This window comes from Triturus cristatus, chromosome 1_2 (assembly GCF_964204655.1).
Source record: "Triturus cristatus chromosome 1_2, aTriCri1.1, whole genome shotgun sequence".
NCBI classification, from domain to species: Eukaryota; Metazoa; Chordata; class Amphibia; order Caudata; family Salamandridae; genus Triturus; species Triturus cristatus.
The window spans coordinates 994,333,273-994,358,044 of record NC_140580.1 but is presented as its reverse complement, the minus strand read 5'-3'; the positions used below and the strand labels follow the sequence as shown (position 1 = coordinate 994,358,044).

The 24,772-nt window shown below is 43.5% G+C and overlaps 1 protein-coding gene across 1 annotated transcript in view; it reads right to left on the bottom strand.

The window, feature by feature from the left end:
- UAP1L1 (UDP-N-acetylglucosamine pyrophosphorylase 1 like 1) overlaps positions 1 to 24,772 on the bottom strand; it is a 166,204-nt gene that overhangs the window by 11,126 nt on the left and 130,306 nt on the right. The window contains exons 7-8 of the mRNA XM_085611235.1: positions 12,186 to 12,371; positions 6,610 to 6,676 (exon numbers count right to left, since the gene is read on the bottom strand). Coding sequence (XP_085467361.1) covers positions 6,610 to 6,676; positions 12,186 to 12,371 — 253 coding nt within the window. The remainder of the gene's footprint in view (positions 1 to 6,609; positions 6,677 to 12,185; positions 12,372 to 24,772) is intronic.

Here is a 24,772-nt window from a genome sequence, read left to right as displayed (position 1 = left end):
CTGGGGTCCCCTGGGGAGGACGATGTTGCAGGGCTATTGTCCTAATCACTGGAGCATGTGCGCAGGGCTTGGACCAGGCACCGAGTGAGGGCTTCATTAAAAGAGAGAAGCGGGTCGGAAGGGGTGACTGCCGACTGAAGCAACTCCATCAAGATGTTAGCCTTGACAGCCACGGAGGCAAGTTGAAGGCCCAGGACTCTCAGCCGCCCTCTTCACCGCCATTGCAAATGAAGCCTCCTCTTCCGTAGTCACGGTAGGAGGAGAGAACAAGTCCGTATCTGGGGAAGAGCTCAGTCTACTGGCATCCGCCAAATCCTCACACCGGTCCTCTGTGACATTTAGGGGCTGGTGTTTTTCAGGGTCCAGTGTTCACCTCCCATTCTTTCCTAAGTCCCAACCCATAGGAATAGGGCATAGGCTCCAGGTTGAATGAATTGCCTCCAGTCTGTGTCAAACGATGCCCATCTGGCTCCGGGTCGGAGTTTGGGATGAGAATGGGGACAGTGCAAGCATCAGCAGCGGCGCTAGTGCAGGTTGAGGTGGCTCAACCGACACCGGTTCAGATTCGTCCAAAGATCCAAGGGGCAAGACTAGCATCATGGGTGAACCAGTCAGCGGAAGACCAGTAGGGGAGGCCTCTCCCAAACCCACTGGCCCCAAAGGTGCTCTGGCAGGGACGTGCTGCCCAAATAGGAAGTGCAAGGCCTAATAAAATTCTCAGTGTTGGGCGGGGGTCACTCCGGCTCCTGGAAACTTGGGGAGGTACGGAGACCGTCCAGGCGCAGGCTCAACTGCAGAGCCAAGTCTCGAATTCAAATGCTCCCTCATCTCGTCAATGTTTTGTTCTTTTTGTGCTTGTAGGACATACCCGAATGCTCTGCGACCGATCCCCGGGACCTTCCGCTTGACCTAGATCAAGACCGCTGCAGCATTGCATGTCAAGAAGCTTGAGAGACCGCTACCTTAAGGCCTTGGGTTTCATGGTGCATCAATAGACGCTGGGCCTGGTTTTGTGGTCACGCTCAAGGCACTAGAGGCAGATTTGATGTGGGTCTGTCACCAACATTTGCAGGTGACATATGCCACAGGGCTTAACACCAGCCTTCCTTGCAGACATCCCTGCCACACCAGGAGACAAGGTCCCAAAAACTCTTTGAAAAAAGGTCAAAAAAGGGATCCCTAAGCAGAAGAGTCTGTATAAACATCCAAAACAACTTATCTTTGGTCTACACTGCAGAAGAGTAAGTTCATGATAAGCATGCCTTAACATATTAGCGCTTGCTGGAGTAATTTATATAGTGGAACTCTTTGCAAAGTTTCAAAAGTCAACTTTGTAAAAATGTTGGCAAGAGAGTTCAAAATTGTAATTGCACAGCTTCAATATGGCACTTGCTTTTCATCATTTGTTACAATTTGGATAGCCTGTGCGAAAATCTGCACATACAGCTTCAAAGCAGAAAACAAGACAATAAGATCCATGGTTAACAATGCTGTTTTGGTTTTTAAAAATAGCGTCAACAAGTTAGTCTAAAAATGCTACAAGGCTCCTCATTAGTCTTTTTTTAATCCCAGTCATGGCATTTTATAAATAGTGCATTGTTGTGTGGTTATGACTCTTTCATGAAAGGTCACTCCCCCCACATTTTTGCTTTCTTTCAATAGGAATACCTTCCATTTCAAAAGCATGCTCATACACTTCAGCATAACCTGTCAAAAAGTTACAAGAGAAGGCATACTAAATGTTAGTTATAATGATATTTCAGGCCACAGGAGTAAGGCTGAGGGAAGAGGTTCGTTCTTTGTAAAGAAAATAAAACAATAAAGCATGGTATGCTATGGTAGTGGGGTATTTAGTCCTTACACATTTTCACAATCTCAAAAGTTGGTGACATAACCGGTCAGATATATACATTGCACATGTCAAAATAAGATGAGGAAAAGTTTCCTTATTGAAAAATGAGTACTCCCCTAAGGCTCCCTCTTCAGATTTAAAAGTTTAGCATACTTCCATACTGTCAGACAACATCCATGAAACTTTATTATATATATAAAAAAAATAGAAAAAAAGCTTTAGGGGAAAAAATGTCCCTTGTAGCTATTAGATAAGATGCATGAGAGCTCACAACATAGCAAAGGCACTGTTCATTTTTTAGGTTCCAACTACAACCCAGAATTCCAGATTGCACACCAGGGAGAAGCATTGTTGTGATCAGTAGGTTGTATGTTAAGAACCAATGTCGGATGGTTCGAGCATCTTTTAAGATGGACATGGACCTCATCCCAAGTGAACATCTGGCAGAGTCATTTACTTGAAGGAACATAGACTGGATTTTCAGATAAAATATAAGTGCCTTTAATTTGTAGTTTGGATGTTTGGTCTTGGGCCTCAAAAATTCCTTTGGGTGTTGGTGGGACAGAAAAGTCACTCACATGGTACCAGACATGAGCCCCTACCCTAAGTGCCATGGCATCGGTGGTTTCTGGATCCTTGATACAAATTTCTGGTCATGGGCGAAAATGGATCATGCATGTGTGCCATGACCTAGGCCCGTCTCACAGATTGCAATCTGGTTAGACAAGGCTTGGCACATCATGCACTACCTTCATAGTGTTAGTGGGCTATCGCCCTTACCAATAGCGGAGTAGCACGGGAGCCATGGTGGCAGCATACCGTTTTTATAGTTAAGTAATCAAGTAATACGACCATGACGTCTAGCCTGTTTTATAGGAATGGGGCCTACTGACCTACCCATGGGCGGTTCTGCGGCTGTGTGCTCAGCTCAACCTTGGCGTACACTAGGAGAAACTTTGGGTGCATCTTGTTGGCGGGCACATGAGCCAGTTTTGCAACAGTACATGGAGAAAGCTCATCTATGCCAGAGTCCACTGTGCTGGTATGTATATGAGCCAATGAGTGCTACAGTACACGGAGACAGAGTTTGCATGTGGGAGTGCACCGCTCTAGTATGAACGCAAGCCGGTAAGCGCATGCAAGTAGGAGTGCACTGCACTGGTATGAATGTGAGCCAGTGTGTGCAACAGTACATGGAGGCAATCCATCATGTGTAAGTGCATAGCGCTGGAGTGCACACGCGCCTGGGAAGTGGTACAGTACATGAATGGTTACAAGGAAGTTCACAAGCAGAGCTAAGGATAACTGAGTGCATAGTCAGTGGCACAGTGCATGAGGGCCTGCATGTCCCAGGGCTTGTTGGAGAAAAATGAGGAGGCAGAGGAGCATCCTGACCCATCTGCCCCCAACAGATTTGTGAATTGCTGCATTTCTGAGAGCTGGTTGGGACACACACTAGAAAAAGGAAGAGCCAGGCTCTTCAGTACTCTTCAACGGGCTCTTTGATTCTGAAAGAGGTCACTGGGCAAAGGGGCCAGGAAACATCTGAGGAAGGAGATGGGGCTGATAAGAGAATGATAAAGAGCAGGACCAGGGCCTTTGTAACCTTTTGATGCACTTATCTATGAGGCTGATATCCAAGTGTGATCTTCTCATTACTCCCATGGCCAGTGTTTTGGGCTATCGCATTTGGATAATCTCCTGCTGTGATAGACTGCTCTCTGGAGAAAAAGCAAGACAGACACACCACCCAGGAGAATGAAGAACACTCACCTGGAGCACCAGCTTCTGCCTGATCAGAGGACACTGAGGAGGGGGATCACCTGGAAGTAGTGAGGTCTAGTTGGGAACCAGCTGAGTGGAGGCTGTCTGCCGTGTGCACAGTCGCACAGATTGGGTAGTCTGCCTATGTGCACAGTCCGTGAACCCTGTATGCTAGGTGAGGCTCTGGTTTAGAATATGGGCAAGTCATCTCTTCTGATGCAATGCTGAAGAAGAGAAGTGACCCTCGCCCTGTGCAGTGCTGTGACCTGAGGAGGAACGTTACCATGTTTGTATTGCCTGTGACACCTGATGGCCAGGTGAGGGGCACCGCAAAGATAAAGGGCCGTCACACGGTGCACCGCTGTGGTCTGAAAGGGCCACAAGAAGGGCTCTCACCCGGTGCAGAGCCGTGACCGGAGGAGGGCCTGCACTGTGCCCTATCTAGGTTTCTCATGACCTCTGTATGCTAGATGGGGGGTGCAGAAAAGATTGAGGGCCGTCACACAGTGTGCAGCTGTAGCCTAAAGGGGCATCAAGCAGCGTAAAGCCGTGAAGAAAGTGCAAGGCGTGATCCGCTGAGGATACCAGTAGATCTACTGGTATCGAAGCACTGCAAGAGATCTTTATTTTCAGGGATAAACCCCAGTGCACATGCTAGAAAGATACCCTGTTAACCTTACTAACTTTATTTTATTAGAGCAGCTAACATACCTGATTCTGGTAAACACAAAATTTGAAGTGACTAGTAGTCCATTGCCACCGGGGAGGTAATGAAAAAAAGCAGAGGCAAAAGACATTTCACCAATATTGCATCATATAAGCAAATACTTGGAAGGCAACTCTCTAACTAGTAGCATTTCTCTTTGTTGAGCTTCCTTACACACATAAAAGCAATCCACTCTTTTGTCAACAGAGTGCCTGACAATTTAAAACATTGCAGGCAATATCACTTCCCTAAAGGCATCACTGAATCTGGCAATGCTTTACAGTTAGTACCCATTTCAGTGGAAGAATACCCGCCTTTGCTATCTGGGCACTCTAGTAAATAGGGGTCTGGAACATACGTGTTAGACATGCTTTCCCAATTAATACCCCACTCGACCCTCCGTCGGATAAATAAGACCATTAAGGACATCATCTGAGGCTCAGTGAGTGCGGCCTCGTCCGGCAATTTGGAAGATTATTGCCCACAGATCAGCAGGGGGATTAGGTCTGCCCTCTGTGGAACACTGCTGTTTAGCCCTACATTTGGCACAAATGGCATGCATGCACCACCAGATCCAAGACCTGCCATTGTGGGTTATGATTGAACGGCACTCTGGCTTCCTGGCCCCGCTGCTGCAATTTGGCAAGTCGCATATCCAACAATGGCGATGTATATCATTAAGTCATTGTCTGCGGAGGAAATTGGGTACCCAACCCTGGACCATTTCCTGTTGCCCGGTGCTCTCTTACCTCAACACTTGAGGTCAGTTTAAAGGCGCGGTCTGGACTATACAACCTTCCAATTTGTCATCTTTACTCTCAGCCACAATTGGCCAGCCTCAGGAAGACCTGGCAGGCTCGCCTCCAGGTGGACTATGATGAGGAAGACTGGATAGAAATTTTGGAGGCCCTAAAACTCAGTCTTTTTAAGATCCTTCAGGGCTGGCACTGGGCTCCGGCACGGCTCCAGGCTTGCTACCTCATTCTGACTGTTGGCGATATGATCATGCGTCCTATGATATTGTCCATATTTTCCTGTATTGTCCCACCATACACCCCTTCTGGAGGTCAGGAGAGTATGTTCTGTGAGTCTATTGATTTGCCTTCGCCATTTCCAGACCCCCCTACTTCTCATCCATCATTTATCGGAAATTCCCAAATTGACCTGCCATGCTCGCAGATTGCTCGTCCCTGCCCCTACAGCTGCCAAAATGTGTATTTTGCAACATTGGCGCTCTCCCTCTCCACAATTGCAGTCACATGAGGAATGGCTTGCAGAGATGTACAAGACCGCATCAGATGAAAAGATCATTTACAATTAAATGGACAAAATTGATACTTTTCTTATATGGTCCCCTTTTTGCAAGATACCCCCCTCTTCCCATATAGTTTGCTCAGACTCTTGCTTCTTCCTCATTTCTATCACTGTACTCACTACCCCACCCCCCTCTTTCTTCCCTGCTTAGTAGTTTCCATCTTTCTTCCCTTCTTTTCTCTGTCCTTCTTCCCTTTCTCTCTTTACCCTCTTCCTTCTATAGCTTATTCTCTCACCCGTCTCTTCCCTTTTCTAGCTCTCTAATATTATATATAAGTACTATTTGTGCATGCATCATAATCAACATTTATATCTATATATGGGTACAAGCTGGACTTGCATTGTCCCTGCATTTGCTGTTATTTCTCAATATTTAAGTTTACCAATTAAATAATAGATAAGGAAAACAAAAACAAGAAACAGTTGGTACCTATTAGGCAAGCAAGCTGACAAACCTGCTTTTCAATGCAAGAACAAAACTCAAGATGTAAATGTTTGAAAGGTCATTGGTTGAGTTAGTATCTCTAAATAACACAGACATGATTTTAATGCATACACTTGAAAACAAAAAGGTACAGAGACGGAAATAACAGGCAACGCGAGCAAAATGAGGGGTATAGTACCTGTTCAGTCGAGAGAGAGATAAGCACAAGGTCTAAATGTCATTATTTGAGAGAAAAAAATGGCGAATGTGATGAGATGGAGGGTCCAAATTTTCAAAAGGGAGACCTGCTAACCTTGTTCAACGTTAAGGGACTCACTAAGCCACAAAATGGAACTGAAATTCTGCAATACCTACTGGAGAGACATACCACACTCTTCACAATAGATGTACAATGTAAACTGAAGTGCTACAACAGAATCTCATCCTAGAACAGGGTATGTCTTCATAAATAGATCACAGTGGCAGCTTGAGGAACCATGAAACACAACATTATTCCATGTGTCTAAGTAAACTACGTATCGTGCTCACCTCTCCAAAGTAGGACACTAGTGGAGAAATCTCACAGACAGCTGGAGGATCTTCATTTTCAGATAAACTAGAGGAAAGAGTTGAAACAGTTAAACACAGGCTATTCATGCACCAGAGGAGAGCATAACATTAAGAATATAATTTTTTGACACTTAAAAATAACACAACCTAATTTCCTTTGATTGTATTGTTTCTTTCCCAACTTGTACACTTGACAAGAGATTGGCTTTTCATTTTCATGCAAGTGCAGTTTCATAAGGGGTGGAACCACAGATTTTGGATGTGTGATTGTGGACCCTGTTGACAATCCTGGTCTATTTCTGTATTTGCCCAAATCTTATCTTCATAACAAATCACCATGTGCTGCACGCACCCCACCACATAAAAAACATACTACCACCAAGGCACCTAAAAGTACTCTCCTGGAAGCATCTCAAACAGAACAATTTGCAACAATGTGATCTACAGAGAGGTGCAGACTTTGTACAAATGATCTTTCCTCCAGAGAGCAGCATACAGAACACTGGCGCACATTGTAAGCTTCAGCCTCGCAGGTCTCAGCATCACTGCTTACTCAATCACCATACACCTCTTTATTTAAACAAAAACACAAGAATTACAAAAACTTACAAAAAAATTACAACATTTTGTTTACAAAACACCGCAGTTAAAAGGACATCCAGACACAAAATACACTGCTTTCCGCACACAAACTCCTCAAACTTTCAAGGCCCAAAAGAGGAAGATGAAACGTCTCCCAACTTACACCGACAACAAGGCATCCCTGAATTATAGCTGGCTATTTTCCACAAGGCAACTTTTTTATGAGCTGGATCCAATTTCTGAATGAACTAATAAATCCACTACAGGAACCTGCATTGATCTCAAATTTGCAGGTTTGAAAACTGATGAGTCTATTCGGCCTTTAACTTCGTCAGGTGTCTTCCAATCTCTAAAGGTACACCACACATACACTAGTCATTATTCAGGGGCTAAATGAATCCAAGCGTGGCCAGACCAGTCATCAGTGGCTGATGAGTTAAAGCATTGCTTCTATCACACTGTTGCAATAGAGCCCCTAAATGCGAACGTTATGCCTCAATGGGTCTCATGCTCCATGTGCCATAGGGCTCAAGCTCCACCCCAGTGATCTGGCCCAAGCAGGCGAAAATGGCCTGTGGTTGTTTGTATGCCTATTTATAGGGGACATGGCCAGGCATTTATCTGCATATGGCTCATTCGGTTTAGAGTGGCATACTGGGTGAGAAAAGATGGACTGCAACACAAACAATCATCGAAGGCTGAAATTAAACACAATCAGACTCAAAGAAATAGTTTATTAACATTTCTGACATATATCCTCTGGCTGAACGTGTTGTACCTCATGAAAAATAGAAAATCATAGGTGTCACCAAAAAAAAGAAAAGAAAAAATGCAAGACATACTCAAAACAGTTGATGCTACAAAGAAAGGTGTCACGGTCTTATTCACAGAAACAGATTCTCAAAATCTTTATAAGGGAACATTCTCAGAATGGGTGCCCCAGTGTTCAATGTTTACCACTTTTACAGCCAGAGAAATATACATCAAATTAGATCTTGAGGATGCCTATGTCCATGCACCCATTCATTCTAAGATTTGAAGTTCTCAGCACTGCTATTTAGCTGCTCTGCTGGCTAGATGCCAATCAGCTTCAAGGGTGTTTACCAAATGATAAGCAACCACTAAGCACACCTTCGGAGAGTGGGACTAGAAATCTAAACTTAAACCCAATACAACAGGCTAGAAGGTGCACACTCCAGGAGAAAGCATCTCAGCCAGTCAGCACCAGTACTCCATATACCGCCAACATTTACCTGGTAGTATAAATAAACATGTTGGTAGACCGAGCCAAGTCATCTCAACAAAAGATGGATTCCCTAGAAATTAGAAAATAGTTTTATGTTTCTCAAAGAGACCTGACCACTTGGTGGTTACACCCTTTTATATCTTCTGGGAACTGCAGTGTTTCCTGAGAATTTAAACTCTTTTTCTACAACTAGATAATCAATGAATTCAAGCTGATGAGAAGTGGACAGATTCCTGCTGATGCCAAAAATGAAAGAGGATTTGAAAAAGCAGACAAAAGAAATGATCAGGGTCAACTACTCCAGGTACTCATACCTGGACTCAGAAGGGTTGAAAATGAATTCTTTGAAAGCTTGTGCACATCACTGCTGGAGCACAGAGTTCAATTTGCACAAGGGATTTTGTTTAGAATTCCAGTATCTTTAAACACAATGCAAGAACAATGTGTTACATTAAAAAACACACAAAGGGAATTAGGTACTGCACCCTAAAGCGAGAGGCCACTGTGTGACAAAAGGGTTATGTGTTAACTGAGCTCTCAACCACTAGACTAGTCTTGGAGATCAGTATTTACCTGGATTAAAGAATATAAAACTAGGGATAGGAACTACATCACACACAAGAAAAAGAAAACGTCCTTTGGTGGCCGTCATACAGGCCCACCACATGAACAAGATGCAGACACTGTACAAGTACAATCAACACAAACTGGCAAGGGAAGCAAACCTATATTTCTTGTACCACCACCCATTCATCCTTCAGTGCTATACCAGATGGGAGTATCAAATTACACGATCACCCCAATATCCCTGGCTTTGGTGAGCCAGACCTCGTTTATGTACGTATTGCAGGTATTTAGGCTATGTCAAAACTTATAATAACCAATAACACCACCCACATAAAGATACAGCAATCATCAATATAAACAAATAAAACACTGATAAACAACTGCACAACCACAAATAAAAATACCATTCAAAGAAAGGAAAGTGAGAAAGAATGAGTCATTTGTATTTCTTTCTAAAGGAGTCAACACAACATAACTTTGTTTTGACAAAAAGCAGCAAGAGAGACTGTTCTAAGAATAATCTGCTTGACTTTTTTTGTTTAAGGATGTCACCAAAATATTACTTGTTCTTCTTTTTTGTTTCCTCCAGTTTTGGGTGCTTGTATTAAAAGTGCTGTGCTTTGAGGCATGTTATAGGCTTGATCTAACAATATACACTGTAGAGAATCTGGGAATATTAAAATTATATTTGATCTTTCGGCAGTGTTTAATTGTTTCACTGATTTTTGAAATGGACTAACTTAAAGTGAGCCTTTTGCCATGGGAACACTTGGCAGCTATGAATGCCCACACAAAACATGAGCACCACCTTAATATAGTCAGGCAAAGAGTGCGGAAAAGCAGTGGTGAGCATGCTTTAAAGTATCACGTTTCAGTAACAATAGAAGGCAGGGCTACAAAATTAACCTTGTATTATTCAACATTTTAAAGGTTTCACAAGGTTATACTGCTGTGACATTTGGCCACCAATAATATGTCATAATATTCAGTAAGGAGTAGGTGAATGGCCCCCAAGTACGTCCAGGAATTTGTTGATTAAGACATTGGAATACAGCACTATTACTTTTTCTATTCAATAATGGTCCTGTAAACCAGAGTCCTGACAGAACGAGTGCGAGAGGAAACGAGATGTGAGGGAGGGTAATGAGATGCAAGTGAGTGACTGTAATGCAAACATTTCATAGGAAGACACTACACACCCAGCATTATTTCTTTAAATATGTGCTTTATAACAATCACTCCTAAAAACAATGTGTTTTATAAACACTGGAATCATACAGGTATTGTCTATTGTGGGGGTTAAACAGCTGAACAAACACTGATGAGCACTGATTTCAATAACTTTGGAAAACACTAAAATTCACAAAAGAAACCCACTGAAACAGGATAGCCTACAATTGTTGAATTAGGCATTGAAAATGTTGATAGCACATCACAGACTGTTTAAGGGATACATGAGTGTTTACCCTTACAACTTGTTCTCACGCAGTGTAGTTATGTGGTTCCAGATATCCTAGGGATTGGGCTACTTTCAAGGAGTGAGGATGGAAGTGCTCTTGCACTACAAACATAGCCTCAGTTTGAGCTAAGTCAAACAGAAAATTGGCTAAGTAAGTCTGGCGTAATCTAATGAGAGGCCCTTCACTTCAAACCCTCAATCTGGGCAAGTCAGCACTCATTAAAGACCTTCATCAAGACTTCATGAATGGTCTACTCAGGAAACCAAAACCAGGATTCGATGTTAAGAGAACCCACAAGTTACACAAACAACAGACTAATGCACCATAGAGTCATGAGACCAGTATTCAAAGCTTTCGGATCAATTACAGAGTCCTGCGAACAAAATCCAGGCAGGAGGCTAGTGGACAATATAATGTTTTGTTATGCTGAAGGTAAAATGCCGTTCTCCGGGAAAGTTATGGCATATTCACAAAAAGCTTCTAAAATGGCATTCTTGGGGTCCACTGTTCAAAATGTATGAAGTTGCTACTCGGAAGCCCCTGAAGTACCTTATCAAGTAGAGAGATTGGCTACATCACTCATTCCAGGTAAACCAGTTCTTCGTAGTCTATCCCACAAACCATGTCAACCTATTAAATATTCAAGTTGGAGGAAAAAGAACAGCATTATCCTCTTTTAAAGATTGCCCGGTAATTAACCCTACCAGCCTAGGGAAAACAACTACTAATTAATAAGCATGGGTTCGCTCCGAATCGGATCATAAAATGCTTGCAAGAAGAGTAAAGGAAGCCTGGCAAGCTATATGTCGATGGAAGTAAAGACCAGGCCTCCTACTACTAGTGCCTAACCTGCCCTTTATTTTATCAGTTATGTCATCTCTCCATACTGGTGAAGGATTTGGTTGTTTGTTATCAGACATGCTTCTTTGAGTAGACAAGTAGTCCCATTTTGTAGTCACTTGCAGAAAGCTGGAAGCTAAACTCTGCTCTCACTGAGCACAATCTATAGTTCTCCAGTGAGTGGCACAATCAAGTTTCCAGTGAACTACATTTTCCCTGATAAGCTGAATATCCATCTCAATCACTAATATGAAGAGTTCAACCTACTTTTCTGGGCCTCTACTCATTCTTGTACAGTACGTCAGTTGGTATAATTTTACAGGCATGACTATTATTCTTTTTTTTCTTTATCAAATAGACTGTTGATTCATTTAGCCAATTAAGCATGTGGCTAAGACATGTTTTCAACCAGAGTTGGATTACACCTCTAAGTAATCTCTCTGCCGGATCCATATCTGAGCTTCTTCACTGGAGTGAAATGGTGGAACATTAACCTTGGAGAATCTCTGAAATAAGCTGCCTTTGCTCGTTATTGGATTGATTCAAAAAGACCATTAAGACTTTCTCTGGACTACTGCTTAGGTAGTGAAACCAGGGTTAAGAAAGACTTCTACTTCGTGCTTTACTTTGTCTGGATTTCTTACTCTTTTCTCTAGCAGTCGGAGCTTTGCGTCTCCCCATTTTTTGCATTTCATACAAAAAAAAACCAAGGTGCATCACATAAGAAAACAGTGAATTGACTGGATGGGCTGTTAAAAGTTGGTGATAGTTTAAAGATTATCACGTGGGAATAAGTAACAAAACATGAATCTATAATTTATCCACTGTGGACTACTTCAAGTACATCATTCACGGCTTACCTGCATTTGTCGGGAACCCTGGAACCATTTTTATCAAGAAATCTGGCTCCAGCACAGACTGCCCAGCGGTAGTGTTGTGAAAGCAAGGCCCTTCGAGCAGCTGTTGGTGTGTCCTTATCTGCAGTATCAGCATTCTTCAATGGAGAGAACTCCTCTTCTCTCAAGACTTCAAATGCAACAAAGTGCCTGCAGGAAGAAGTTTAAATTGCATTTTCACATGGAAAAATGTAACTTATCTTTGAAAATAGGTCTCAATAACTGGCAATGTCTACACATTATCTTAATTTTATATATCATCCGAGGATCTGAGATCACAAATAAAAAACAATGCTGCTGATTTTGACAGATACCAATATGGGCCTAATTACAGTGAGAGGCCACCACCCCGGGACCTGAAGGCACCATGTGACTTTTCTTTGAAGAAAAAGCATAATAGATTACACCATAGTTTAAAAGAGGAAGATTTCATATGCCGCCGTACAAGAAAATCATTTTACATGGGCATTTTTTTTCCACAGCAGTGAGTTTCCTAAGATTAAAGTAGAGGGCAACAAAGGGACAACCACATGGATTAAAGAGGGCATGAAGCAAAGACCACTTGCATACATATTTTTTCCCCAGAAGTCACAAACTCCAGAGTCCGTATCCGAACAATAACTAAACATCAAGTTTGTATGTAAACTTTGACTGCTGATGCAGCACTCCTACATCTGGCTTAAGGAACAATAGGAAAGAGATGTTTTATTTAACACTAATATATGCAAGTATCTACTTGCCTGGATATAAAATACATTCTTGTAAATATGTATTTCTGTTCACCTCAGCATGTCTGGCCAAAAACATGCTTGCTTTCAGACCTCTTAAGTCAATTGTCAATAATGACTGAGCTCTTTCAGTATCAAGTGCTTGCAAAGACCTCTTCGTGAAAAAAATACAATGCTGCAAATCACCAGCCTTTAAAAAGAATTATTTGCTTCATCTGAACAGATATGCTGAGCCCCCGGTCATGTAGTTTTGCTCCAGTGACAAAAGTCTGAATTAAAGCACATAGTCTGCAATGTAATCACGTTCACAGGGCAGTAAAAGAGCACTTTAAAGGCAGATAAATAACTTGGAGCTTTGGTGGAGGTAATCATGGACTTAAAGTGACCCAGAGTATGCAATAAGCCCTCCCCCCATCCGTCCTGAGTAAGGGCTTGCTTTGTAAGAAGTGCTGCAGAACATTTATCTCACAAAGGAGCCTCCGATGGATGAGGGGTAAAAATAATCAACCGTGGCATGTTTTGTGCAGAACATAACGGCTAACGTGATGGTGAAAACTGCAATTTTTACCGATAGCACTCCATAGGAAAGGAAACATGCCGCCTACAAACTCCTAGTTTCAAGAATCCCGTGAAAGCAAAAATGTAAAAAACACATGCAGAAGGGTTGGATAAGAGTAAGGGATATGTCCAGAAGAGACAATGTACTAGATCCTGTTGTGACAGTGACAATAATAAAAACAAGCAAATCCTTAGAATATCTGCCCCAGGAACTTTTCATCATTACAAGATGCACATGTAAACTGATAACACATGAAAAAGTGACCCATGTAACATTCAAAACAAGCGACTCCATAACCCCCAAGAAAGTAACACTACCATAACACAAAAAGTAAACAAACAAAAAAAGGAGAAAAAAACCCTCAACATTAACCTCGTTAGTCCACCTAACTTGCTTAATGCTCCATCCAGATCTCTGGGAATAAGCAAAATATCACTTACCCCAGAATTGTTTGTTTGTAACTTGGTAGTGCTATTGCATCATATGCTCTGTACACTCCTGCCATCTAGTGCTGGGCACCGGCATTTGCAAGTAAATTTGGTCTAATAAGTGTTTAGTCACGAGATGCCTGGTCCCTTCATCCAAATGTACCAAAGAAAAGACTCCGCCTTAGATAGTGGGGTTTAGCAAACGTGACAAACAGCTGTTTTGTCTTGCAGATACTTTGTTTCGTCAAGGTAAAACATTAGCACTTTTAACATCTAATGTGTGTAATGTTATTTTTGCTGACTGTGTGAGGAAAGAAACTTGGTAACTATGGTTTGGTTGATAGGAAATGGAGAAACCACCTTAGGAAGGGAACAGGGATTAGTCCTTAGCAGGACTATCTATTGAATGAAAGGTTATTCCATCGTTAGAGCCTGTAATTCACTGAATCTTCTTAGTGAAGTGATCACAAGTAGAAAAACCACTTTCCAAGAAAGGTATTACATTGCACAAGAGTGAAGTGGCTTAAAGGTGGCCCACATGGCATGTAAGCACATTGCGGTTCCACGTAGGGACGAATTGTACCCCCAGAGGGATTACTCTTTTCATGCCCTCCATGAATGCCTTAATGATGGGCATTCTGAAGAGAGAAGTGTGTTCTCTCTTTTGCATATAAGCAGCAATTGCTGCTAACTGTAAAAATATTGGTGTATGTTAACCTCACCTTTTGAAGGTGCAGGAGACAGCAAATTATTTCTTGCAAATAAGCCTTCTTACGCTGTTGATTGTAGGGGTAGTGTAAAAGCACTTACATTTTGCAGTTTAGCATGCCTGTGGATTGGCAATGTAGGCCTACTGTAGGATTTGCATTCAATTCTCTGATAATTTGAGATATCCTAAGTCTAGGACCTCAAGTGCCAAATAACTAAGATTTGCATGTCTAAGCTGCACCACCAGCAGAACACAGGCAGAGCCTCACTGCTAACAGAAAAGGTACTGTGCATACTTAGGAAATCTAGGGCAGGTCGATTGAGAGTCGAGGGGAGGTTGAACAGTAGCTTTACCCATGGGGGTGGTTTGAGTTTGGGGAGCGGGAAAGGGTAGAGGGGAACAACTCAGACATATTTCCCATAACTGGGTTAACACTCTTTAGAGACACTTCCGATAAGGAAAATGCTACTTACCCAGTAAGCATGTAGGGCTGTAGATTCACATGCTCTGCATACTCCTGCCATCTAGTGTTGGGTCTTTCCAGTCACGAGGTAGGTGACTCTTCCTTTTGGTGATAGTGCGCATGGGCATCGACTCCATTGTTAGATTGTTTTCCGGCAGAGGGTGTGAATGAAGTAAGTAAGAGCAGAATAGAGATGTCCATGCATATGTATTCAAGCAAGATAGTACTGCAACAGGTACAGGTGACCGGGGAGGCGGGAGGGCGCATGTGAATCTACAGCTCAACATGCCAAGAACAGATGCTTACTAGGTAAGTAGCATTTTTCGTTTGAGGCATGTGAGCTGCAGATCACATACTTTGCATAGACTATACAGCAGTAATCTCCCAAGGCGGTGGCTAACCTGTAGCTGTTGCAGTAGTTTGAAAAAGTATACGAAGAACTGCCTGGCTTACATTAGCTTGTTGTCTGGCTAACACATCTACACAATAGTGTTTTGTAAATATATGTGATGTAGACCATGTTGCAGCTTTACAGATGTCAGCTATTGGGATGCTACCTAAAAAAGACATAGAAGCCCCCAGTTTGCGAGTGGAATGCACTCAAGGGGTGGATTGGTAAAGTTCCCATTGCTTTTGCATAGCATGTTTGGATACATTTAACTATCAATCTTGCAATACTGGATTTTGAAATGGGATTACCTTTGTGCGGTGGAGCAAAAGCAACAAAGACTTGTTTTGTGTGACGAAAAGGTTTGGTCCTTTCTACGTAATATAGCAGTGCTCATTTTACGTCTAAAGTGTGTAGAGCTCGTTCTGCCACTGAATCCGATTGAGGGAAGAACACAGGTAACTCAACAGATTGGTTGATGTTAAAGGAAGATACCACTTTGGGTAAGAATTTGGGGTTAGTGCAAAGAACCACGTTGTTTTGGTGGACTTGAAAAAACATGGTTCTTCTATGGTTAATGCCTGAAGCTCACCCACTCTCCTCAGTGAAGTAGCAATGAGAAAAGCCACTTTCCAAGTGAGAAATTGCAGTTCGCATTTATGCAATGGCTCGAAGGGTGGACCCATTAGTCTGGTAAGGACAATATAAAGGTTCCACGCTAGGGCAGGTGGAAGTCTCGCTGGATTAACTCTTCAGTCCCTCCATGAAAGCCTTGATAACAGGTATTCTGAAAAGGGACAGATGCTGTCTATTTTGAAGGTATGCAGCTATTACAGCCAGATGTAAGCGTATGGATGTGTACGCTAAACCGGTTTTCTGTAAGTGAAATAAGTAACAATTAATGTTTTGAACAGAAGCATCTAAAGGGCTGATATGGTTGTTGTTACAATATGTAACAAACCGCTTCCATTTTGCTGCATAGCAAGCTCTTGTACTAGGTATTCTGGCCTCTTTAATAATATTCATACAGTCTGGTGAAAAATTCAGATAACCAAACTATGATTTCAGGTGCCAGATCGCAAGGTTGAGATATTTGGGATCTGGATGTCATATCTCCATGGCTCTGTGTGAGGAGACTGGGTGTGAGATGTAGTGAGTTCCAACAGGGCAGTGAACCAGGGTTGACAGACCATGTGGGAGCTACAAGGAATAGCCTGAGGGATGTTTGCCTGAGCTTCCGAACCACCAGTGGAATGAGTGGGAGCGGCGGAAAAGCGCAGGCAAATATCCCTTCCAAGTTCATCCATAGCGCATTGCCTTTGGATAATGGGTGTGGATACCTGGAGGCGAAGCTTGGGCATTTTGCGTTTTGGTGTTTGGCGAACAGATCTATCTCTGGGAAGCCCCACATTTGAAAGAACGGAAGGAGAACTTGAGGGTGAAGTTCCCACTCGTGAATCTGTTGTCTTTGACTGCTGAGCAGATTTGCGATCCGATTGTTTACTCCTGGGAGGTGTTCCGCACAGAGATAAATCTTGTGATGTATGGGCCACCTTCAAACGGCTTGTGCAAGGTGAGATAGTTTGAGAGAGTGTGTGTGTCCTGTTTCTGTATGTAATACATGGCTGTCATGTTGTCAGTGCATATCAGGACAGCTTTGCCTACTAGGTGAGTCTGGAAGGCTTTGAGCACTAGAAATACTGCTAGCAGCTCTAGATGATTTATGTGAAGTTGTTTTTGCTTTTGACTCCACAGGACTTGAATTGTGTGAGTTTGAAGATGAACTCCCAAACCAGTGAGCGATGAGTTTGCTGTTAGCACGGTCTGTGGAACAGGGTCGATGAAGGGCCGCCCCTTGGATAGGTTTTGAGGATTCCACCACTGCAGAGAGCGAGGAGTATGGCCATCCACAAACACTAGATCTGACAATTGACCCGGAGATTGATTCCACTGACGTGCTAAACATTATTGTGGGGACGCATTTGAAGTCTTGCATGGGGAACTATCATGATGCAAGATGCCATAATTCAAGCTGGTAATGAGTGGTCGGGCTGAAAATAGGAAATTAGAGACTGAATATTGTGGATCCTGACAAGGATGGGACAGGCTAGAGCTTTCTGTGTATCGAGAGTGGCTCTCAAATAGGTTTGCCTGTTGGAGGGTTGGAGATGGGACTTGAGCAGATTTACTGTGAACCCCAGATTGTGCAGTAATAGTACTATTTTGTGAGTGTGCTGTTGACACTGTGAGGGTACTGGATTTGATGAGCCAGCCGTCCAAGTATGGAAAGACGTGAAAATGTTGTCTTCTCAGGTGAGCAGCGACTGCCAGGCATTTGGTGAATACTCTGGGAGCTGTGGTGACTCCGAATGGAAGTACTTTGAACTGGTAGTGTTTTCCCGCTACTACAATCCTGAGATACTTACGATGAGCAGGACGTATTGGGATAGGGAAGTATGCATCCTTTAAATCTCGAGTAAACAGAACGTCGCCGTGCTGTAGGAGTAGGAACACTTGTAGAAGTGTTACCATGTGAAAGTGAGCGGCGTGAATGAATTGATTTAGCTCGAAGGTCCAGTATAGGCCTAAGAGAGCCAAACTTTTTGGGTATTAGAAAGTATAGGAGTACACGCCAGATCCTTGGTATTGTAAAGGTGCAGGCTTCTATAGCTCCTTTTTGCAGAAGAGAGTGAACCTCTTGATTGAGGAGGTGTAGATGCTCTGTTGACATTTTGTGTGAACGTGGAGGAATGTTTGGAGGATTGTTGGTAAGCTCCAGGCAATAACCAGATTGGAGAATTCCTAGGACCCATCTGTCTGAAGTTATTGTATGCCAGATGGGAATGAATTGAGAGACACGTCCCCCGACAGGTGTGGAATGATCGGGGAATGGGAGGCAAGTCACTGTTTGTTTGTAGAGGAGGAGGTGCAGGGTGTGGAACCTTTACCTCTTCCCTTGCCATTATTGCCTCTATATCCGCTTCGAAAGTAAAATCTTGAAGAGGGTGACTTTGTTGCCTCTATAGGACGTTGAGGTGTTGTCGGTAGAAATGCTTTTGGAGCCCCCCTCGGTAGAAAGAGTGATGAAAGGAACCCCGATTGGATGGGGACTGGAGGGCTCCCATTGATTTTGCAATGTCTGTGTCCTTTTTCATCTTCTCTAATGAAGTGTCTACCACAGGACCAAAGAGATGTTCTTTATGAAAAGGTAGATTTAAAATAGAAGCCTGGACTTCGGGTTTAAACTCTGAAATTCTAAGCCAGGCATGCCCACGTAGCAAGACACTGGTGTTGACTGAACGGGCGGCAGTGTCAGCCACGTCCAAAGCGCATCTAATGGAAGTGTTTGAGATTAGCTTCCCTTCGTGAATCAAGTTGTGTGCTTTAGCTTTGTGTTCGTCAGGTAAGAATTGGAGCAATTGTACCAATTCGTCATAGTGCACCCTGTCGTATCTCGCTAAGAGAGCCTGAGTATTGGCAATACGCCAGCAATTGGCTGCCTGTGTAGCCACTCTCTTTCCTGAGGCATCTATGAACTTAGATTCCTTGTCCCGAGGAGGGCATCCCCCGAAGTTTGTGAGTTTGCCAGTTTACAGGCATTAGAAACAAAAAGGGAATCCAACGGTAATTGACTCTTGATTTAAACTGGGTCTGTTGGCGCACATTTACATTTGTTATCCCCCTCGGTGTAAGTATGCTTGCCCGAACAGGATCTTTAAAAATGTCGTCTGCATGTTTAAGCATACCCTTAAGCATAGGTAATGTAGGAGTGGATCTTTGGGAAGAACTTAGCGTTTCAAAAAGAACATCTTCCTCAAGTGACTCCTTATGAAGTTGAACTCCATGATACTCAGCAGCCCTATTTCTGTATTATAATCATCCCATGAATTAGGACTGATGTCATCTACCGCATTCCCAGCCATCCTGGTTGTCAGGTGATTGTGGTGGTGGTGGTGGTGAATTTGTTGGTATTATTAACAAATTTGGGTCAGGTGGTGAAGAAGGTGATAGAGGAGGAGAAGGGTTAGTCCAAACAGGTTTCTTCTTTAGGGGGGATGTGGTATGCGTCCTCTGTTTCTGGTTTGCGTTTCAATTGCAATTTGGCATGAATATGTCCAGTTTTGGGATTGAGGAGCAGTTCCTCTTGTTTAGGGTCCGTGTTTGAAGGCGGGATGTCGAAAAGATGCTCCTTTAACAGAGAGAGTGGTTTTGTGTTTCGGTGCCAGTATTTTCAGAGCCGATGCTTTCGATGTCGAAGTGCTCGGATCTGAAGATGTTTTCAGTAGCGGAGGGATTGTTACCAAAATGTGCTTCGGTTTCGGTGCAGATTGTTTTGGCTCAGCGCCCGAATGGGGCAAACTCGGTCCGAGCCCGAAGGCTTAAAAGTTTGATTCGGTGCCGCACCCGAGGGGGGGGACGTTTGAAACCTGTTCACAGTGCCAACCCTGGTCTGAAGTCAGAGGAAGGACCGGAGCCTTTTTCTTGGGCAGCGGTAGAGTTTGGGGCAGGGGCTTATTAGTACTCATGGTACACTGACCCTGCGGAATGTCTTCGTCCATGTCGGACTCTGCTTCAGACAGGGAAATGTGTTGGTCTTCCTCCTCGGCTCCCTGCGCGTTGTCGACGTCTTGTTCTGATTCTTTACCGAAGAGATCCGGAATGGAGCCGCTGCATTGTTGCTGCATTTTGTGACGTCGAGCCCGACGGTCAAGGAGCGTAGTCTTGGATCGGAAGGATCTGCACGCGTCACAGTCTTGTTCGTTGTGCTCCGGAGAGAGACACAAGTTGCACACTTTGTGCGAGTCGGTGCGCGGGTATTTGGCATGGCACAGAGGACAGAATTTAAATGGAGTCCATTCCATCGACTGCGAGCTTGCCCGACGCGGCTAGCCCAAAGGCCTTCCACGAGGTTTCCGATTGAAATTGATTTTTTATGACCAATACGATACGCGAGAAATGGGAATAGCGACCGAACAACAATACCATTGAGGATGAGTGGATTGCGCACCGAGGGGAACCCGAGAAACGGTGTCGAACCGGAGTGCAGCGATTCACGTCCGAACTCGAGGGCGGAAAAAAACAATCTAACAATGGAGTCTATGCCCTTGCACATTAAAACCGAAAGGAGGAGTCACCTACCTCATGACTGGAAAGATTTCTTTGAACAAACACAACTTGCAAACATCCGGACCCAGCACTAGATGGCAGAAGTATGCAAAGCATGTGATCTACAGCTCACATGCCCTGAACATGATTTTTTAATGGGAGGCCCAGGAGACTTAAACACGGAAGTTACTGTAAGTTTGTCTCGTGGGAGTAGCATAGGCCAACTCCACAGTACATATCAGAGGGGATTAGTATTGCCAGAAGCTTGACAGGAGGTGGAGCGCCACTTGCAGCCTGAGAATTAACCCTCTTACGAGTATTGGAGACAACCAGGGAGTCAGGTGGAATTTGCCCTCTGATTATACATATTTTTAACAACTACCCTGCGAGTGATGATACAAGCTCACGCAGGATCTTGAAAAATATTGTTGGTATGTCGTAGCATACTCTAGAGCATAAGGAGATATTGTGCTGCCGTTTCTCCCAGAAGCAATTGGCGGGGACATTATCTAAAACAGCAGGGATCGGAGGGGGAAGAGCATCGGCTGCCCCCTTGTTCACCTTTGCGGACTCTGCCTACTTGGTGTGGCCGGGCACAACCTGTATCCAGCATGCTGCTTCCCTCACCACCATCCGGCCTTCTACCCCTATGGACATCTCCAACTCGGTGGATTCCTCCAGACCCAAGACCACCACCCTTGATTGCAACACCACCTGAACACCTGGCTGAGAAATGGCAAGAATTTCCTGCTCTGTAAATATGTAATATATAATTGTCCTAGGCTAATCTATGTTAAAAAGTAATCCTGAGTGAATAAGCAATTTGTATATATTTACATCTCTAACCACTAGTATATGCAGTCGACCTTTGCACCTACTACCATTCCTATGTGATTTTAGAGTTTATCTGTTTGTATCTCTTCCTTGAGTGACTTTACAACTTGTACATTTGCAATTTTCCCTCCTTTCGCTCCACTTGTACATTTGCAAATTTTTTTTTTTCTGTTTTTATCTCTTATGTAACTCATGTAATTCAAAGTCCGTATGTAACGCAAGTGGTTCTTTGTAAAGCGCTCGGACACCTTCGGGTAAAGTTTGCGCCATATAAAATCGCATTAAATAAAATTAAATAAATCTATGTGTTGTAGAAAGGGTTTTGAAGAGGAAAATCCTCCTCTACAGGTTCCTTATAAAGAGGTAACGGATGATAATTTGTAGCCCTGCCAATAAGCTGCTAAGAGGTGGTGTCATCAGGAGGAGATGGCTTAGCAGGGTACAAGTCGGGATCAGTGTCCCCTTGAGGGTCAATGCCATCAGCCGACCAAGGATCAGGGGGCTGTGGTGCATTAAAAGGTATCATCCACCGTCTTAAGACCACCACAATGAATCACCCTGAGAGTGAGGTGAAGGTGGTGGAATCAAGGATGATGGTGGTGGTGAAGATGGTGTAGGAGGGTGCAAGGGACTGGTGGCCTTTTCAGTCTTCCTCTTGTTGTTTGGCACCAGCAGATTGATGGTCTCTCTAAAGGAGAGTTGATACTTGGACAGAGGTGACACAGAAACCACATTTTTGGCCAGAATGCAACCCGTGTGAAGCTGTATTTGGATTTGCCCATGAAGGGCACAGAGTTTCTCCTGCATCTTGTGGAGAATCGGTTCCACTGGAGCACCAGAGTCAGATTTAGGTGCCAGTCTCGAAATCTTCGGAACAAGATGGATTGTGTTTCGGTGACAAAGGGGTTAGTGGCGAAGATGGAGCTGGTCGGCCGAGCGCCAAAGTGGCGGCTCTGGCTGAAGTCTCGGTGCTGAGCCCAAGGATGTTATGTTATTAAATCATTTATTAAGCGCGCTAACACTGATTAGTTTCTTGGCGCTAACTTGACAGTAACACAATCAAAGGCGGAAAAAATGGAATAAAAAGCTTGTCTAAAGAGCCATGTCTTCAGCGTTTTCCGGAAGATTAAGAGATTTTGGCAGAACCGGATTTCCAGGGGAAAGGTGTTCCATAGGCAGGAGGCCAGTGTGGCAAATCTACGTCCACCAGAGCGTTTGAGTTTAAAGGGAGGGGTTTGAAGAAGGCCTAAGTGGAGTGAGCAAGGATGGGGCCTCCGAATAAGATTTGCAGTGCTGGCAATAGCCTGCAGGCAGTGGTTGCCCGAGAGCCTTATGTTTGGCCATAGCTGAATGTTTTTTAGGTGACAGGATGGGGACTTCAGTAATCTCAGTACACTGACCCGGTGGAATGTCCTGCATCTCAAGGTCGATTTCCAATTCTGAACCTTTGATGAAAAAAGTCTCTCGTCCGCAGAGGCCTCATGGAGTTCCTCCTCCTCGACATCATGGTGTCCTAAGATGTAAGGTGTGTTGTCGACCTCTCTCCGCTACATCTCATTGCGAAGTGACCTTCATTCTCGTAGAGGTTTATTTGACCTAAAAGATTGGTAGTGATTATAGTTCTCTTGGTTACTTGTTGTGGCACTTCCGGCAGAAATGTCCATTCCATTAGCAGGGTATTCTATGGCGAAGCCGAAAGGAATAGAAAGACAGGCCCGGAAGGGTGAGATCCAAAAGGCCGCTGTACAAGTGTGTTTATCCGGCAGGCAATAGTTTTCAGATTTCGAAAAACAAAAGGTGGAATGCATTTGATAATATAGATGAGGGCAATAGTGAAACGCTAACCAAAAGGAGTCCGAAACAGTCTTGACCCGGAGCGCAAGCACACCCGTCCAAACCAGACTGCGGAAAGAAAATGTAACAATGGAGTCGATGCCCATGCGCATTATCATCAAGAGGAGGAGTCACTTTACATGGTGACTCGAAAGACTTCTTTTCAGAAAAACAACTTGCACAGATAAACTTGCACACATCGGGACCCAACATTAGATGGCAGGAGTAAGCAAAACACGTGTATCTATAGCCACACATGCCTCAAACATTATTTTAAAAATAACTTTTATTAGCTGAATACAGAATTATTACCTAGTATTAGTTGTTTGAGTTGCGAGTCTCCAACTCCACACCATCTCGCTAAGTAGGCACTGGACTGCTTGACTTCGATATCCTTAGGGTGAACAGGAAGGGGGTGGTCTGGGCGTCTAGTTTTGAGTTCAATAGTAAGGTTAAGTCCTAGGACATCAGTCGCAAAAGGTTCGGATTGCCAAAATCTGAGCACAGTATCCCCAACTTTTCTGGTACTCCTGAAAAAGTCCCAGGAAAGCCTTTATGACCTTTTGATGTGGCCGCCGCAGGCGAAGGCAAGAGCCCATTTCATAAGAATATAATGCAAGTTTATTCCAGATTGCTTGCATAAGATTTTGGCAAGGATATGGAAAAAGGATCCAACCACAATTCACAAATGTATGGAAACGTTAAAGAAATGTTTTAACGAAAATAATCAGGACCACTAAGTACTTATGAAAGGAAAGACTGTAGTAGCGCTGGAAAAAAGTACACAAACTTTTCATGCTAAGCTAAAAGCCAATATTGTAGTCACCCGGTAAAGCAAGCAATCAAAAAATGAATGGGTTCACTAACTCCACATTACGAAAAGTTAGAGGTTCTAATGTAACAACCATCAAGAGATGAGTGTATCCCACTCAGATAAACGTGATGGCAGTCTAAAAAGTGACAAAGACTACCAAATATAACAAATGTTAACCTTCGCGGGAGTGGGAAGATTTTGAGACAAAGCAATAACAAATAAAATCTGAGCAAGCAGCCGCAATGTTCAGATCTCCAGATAGAAAGCCAGAGATTCTGAACAGCTGAATACAATGCAAAAATGAAGACAGAACATGTGGGAATAGAATACCACTCCAGTGCTGGTAAACCAATCTCCTGCCTGATACTTTAATTCCTTATTAAAGAAAACAAGAAGACTGCTTTTCAAAATACTCTTGGCCTCATATAGAGTTTGGCAGACAGGATTCTCAGTTGCAAATGTTACAGATGTCGGTTTCATTGTAAGTGCTTTGTAGCCTGTAGCACTTGTAATTCCGGCATACAGAATATTTTTCACGCTTTGAGGGAGTATCTTGTCCACCAAACTCTAAATAAGGCTGTTTACAGTCCATGATTGTTATCAACAATACTATTAAGCAGTCCGTATGAGAGGCTAAATAAATTGGAGGGCCCTTCTGAACCATAAACCTCAACTTTTACCTTTACTTT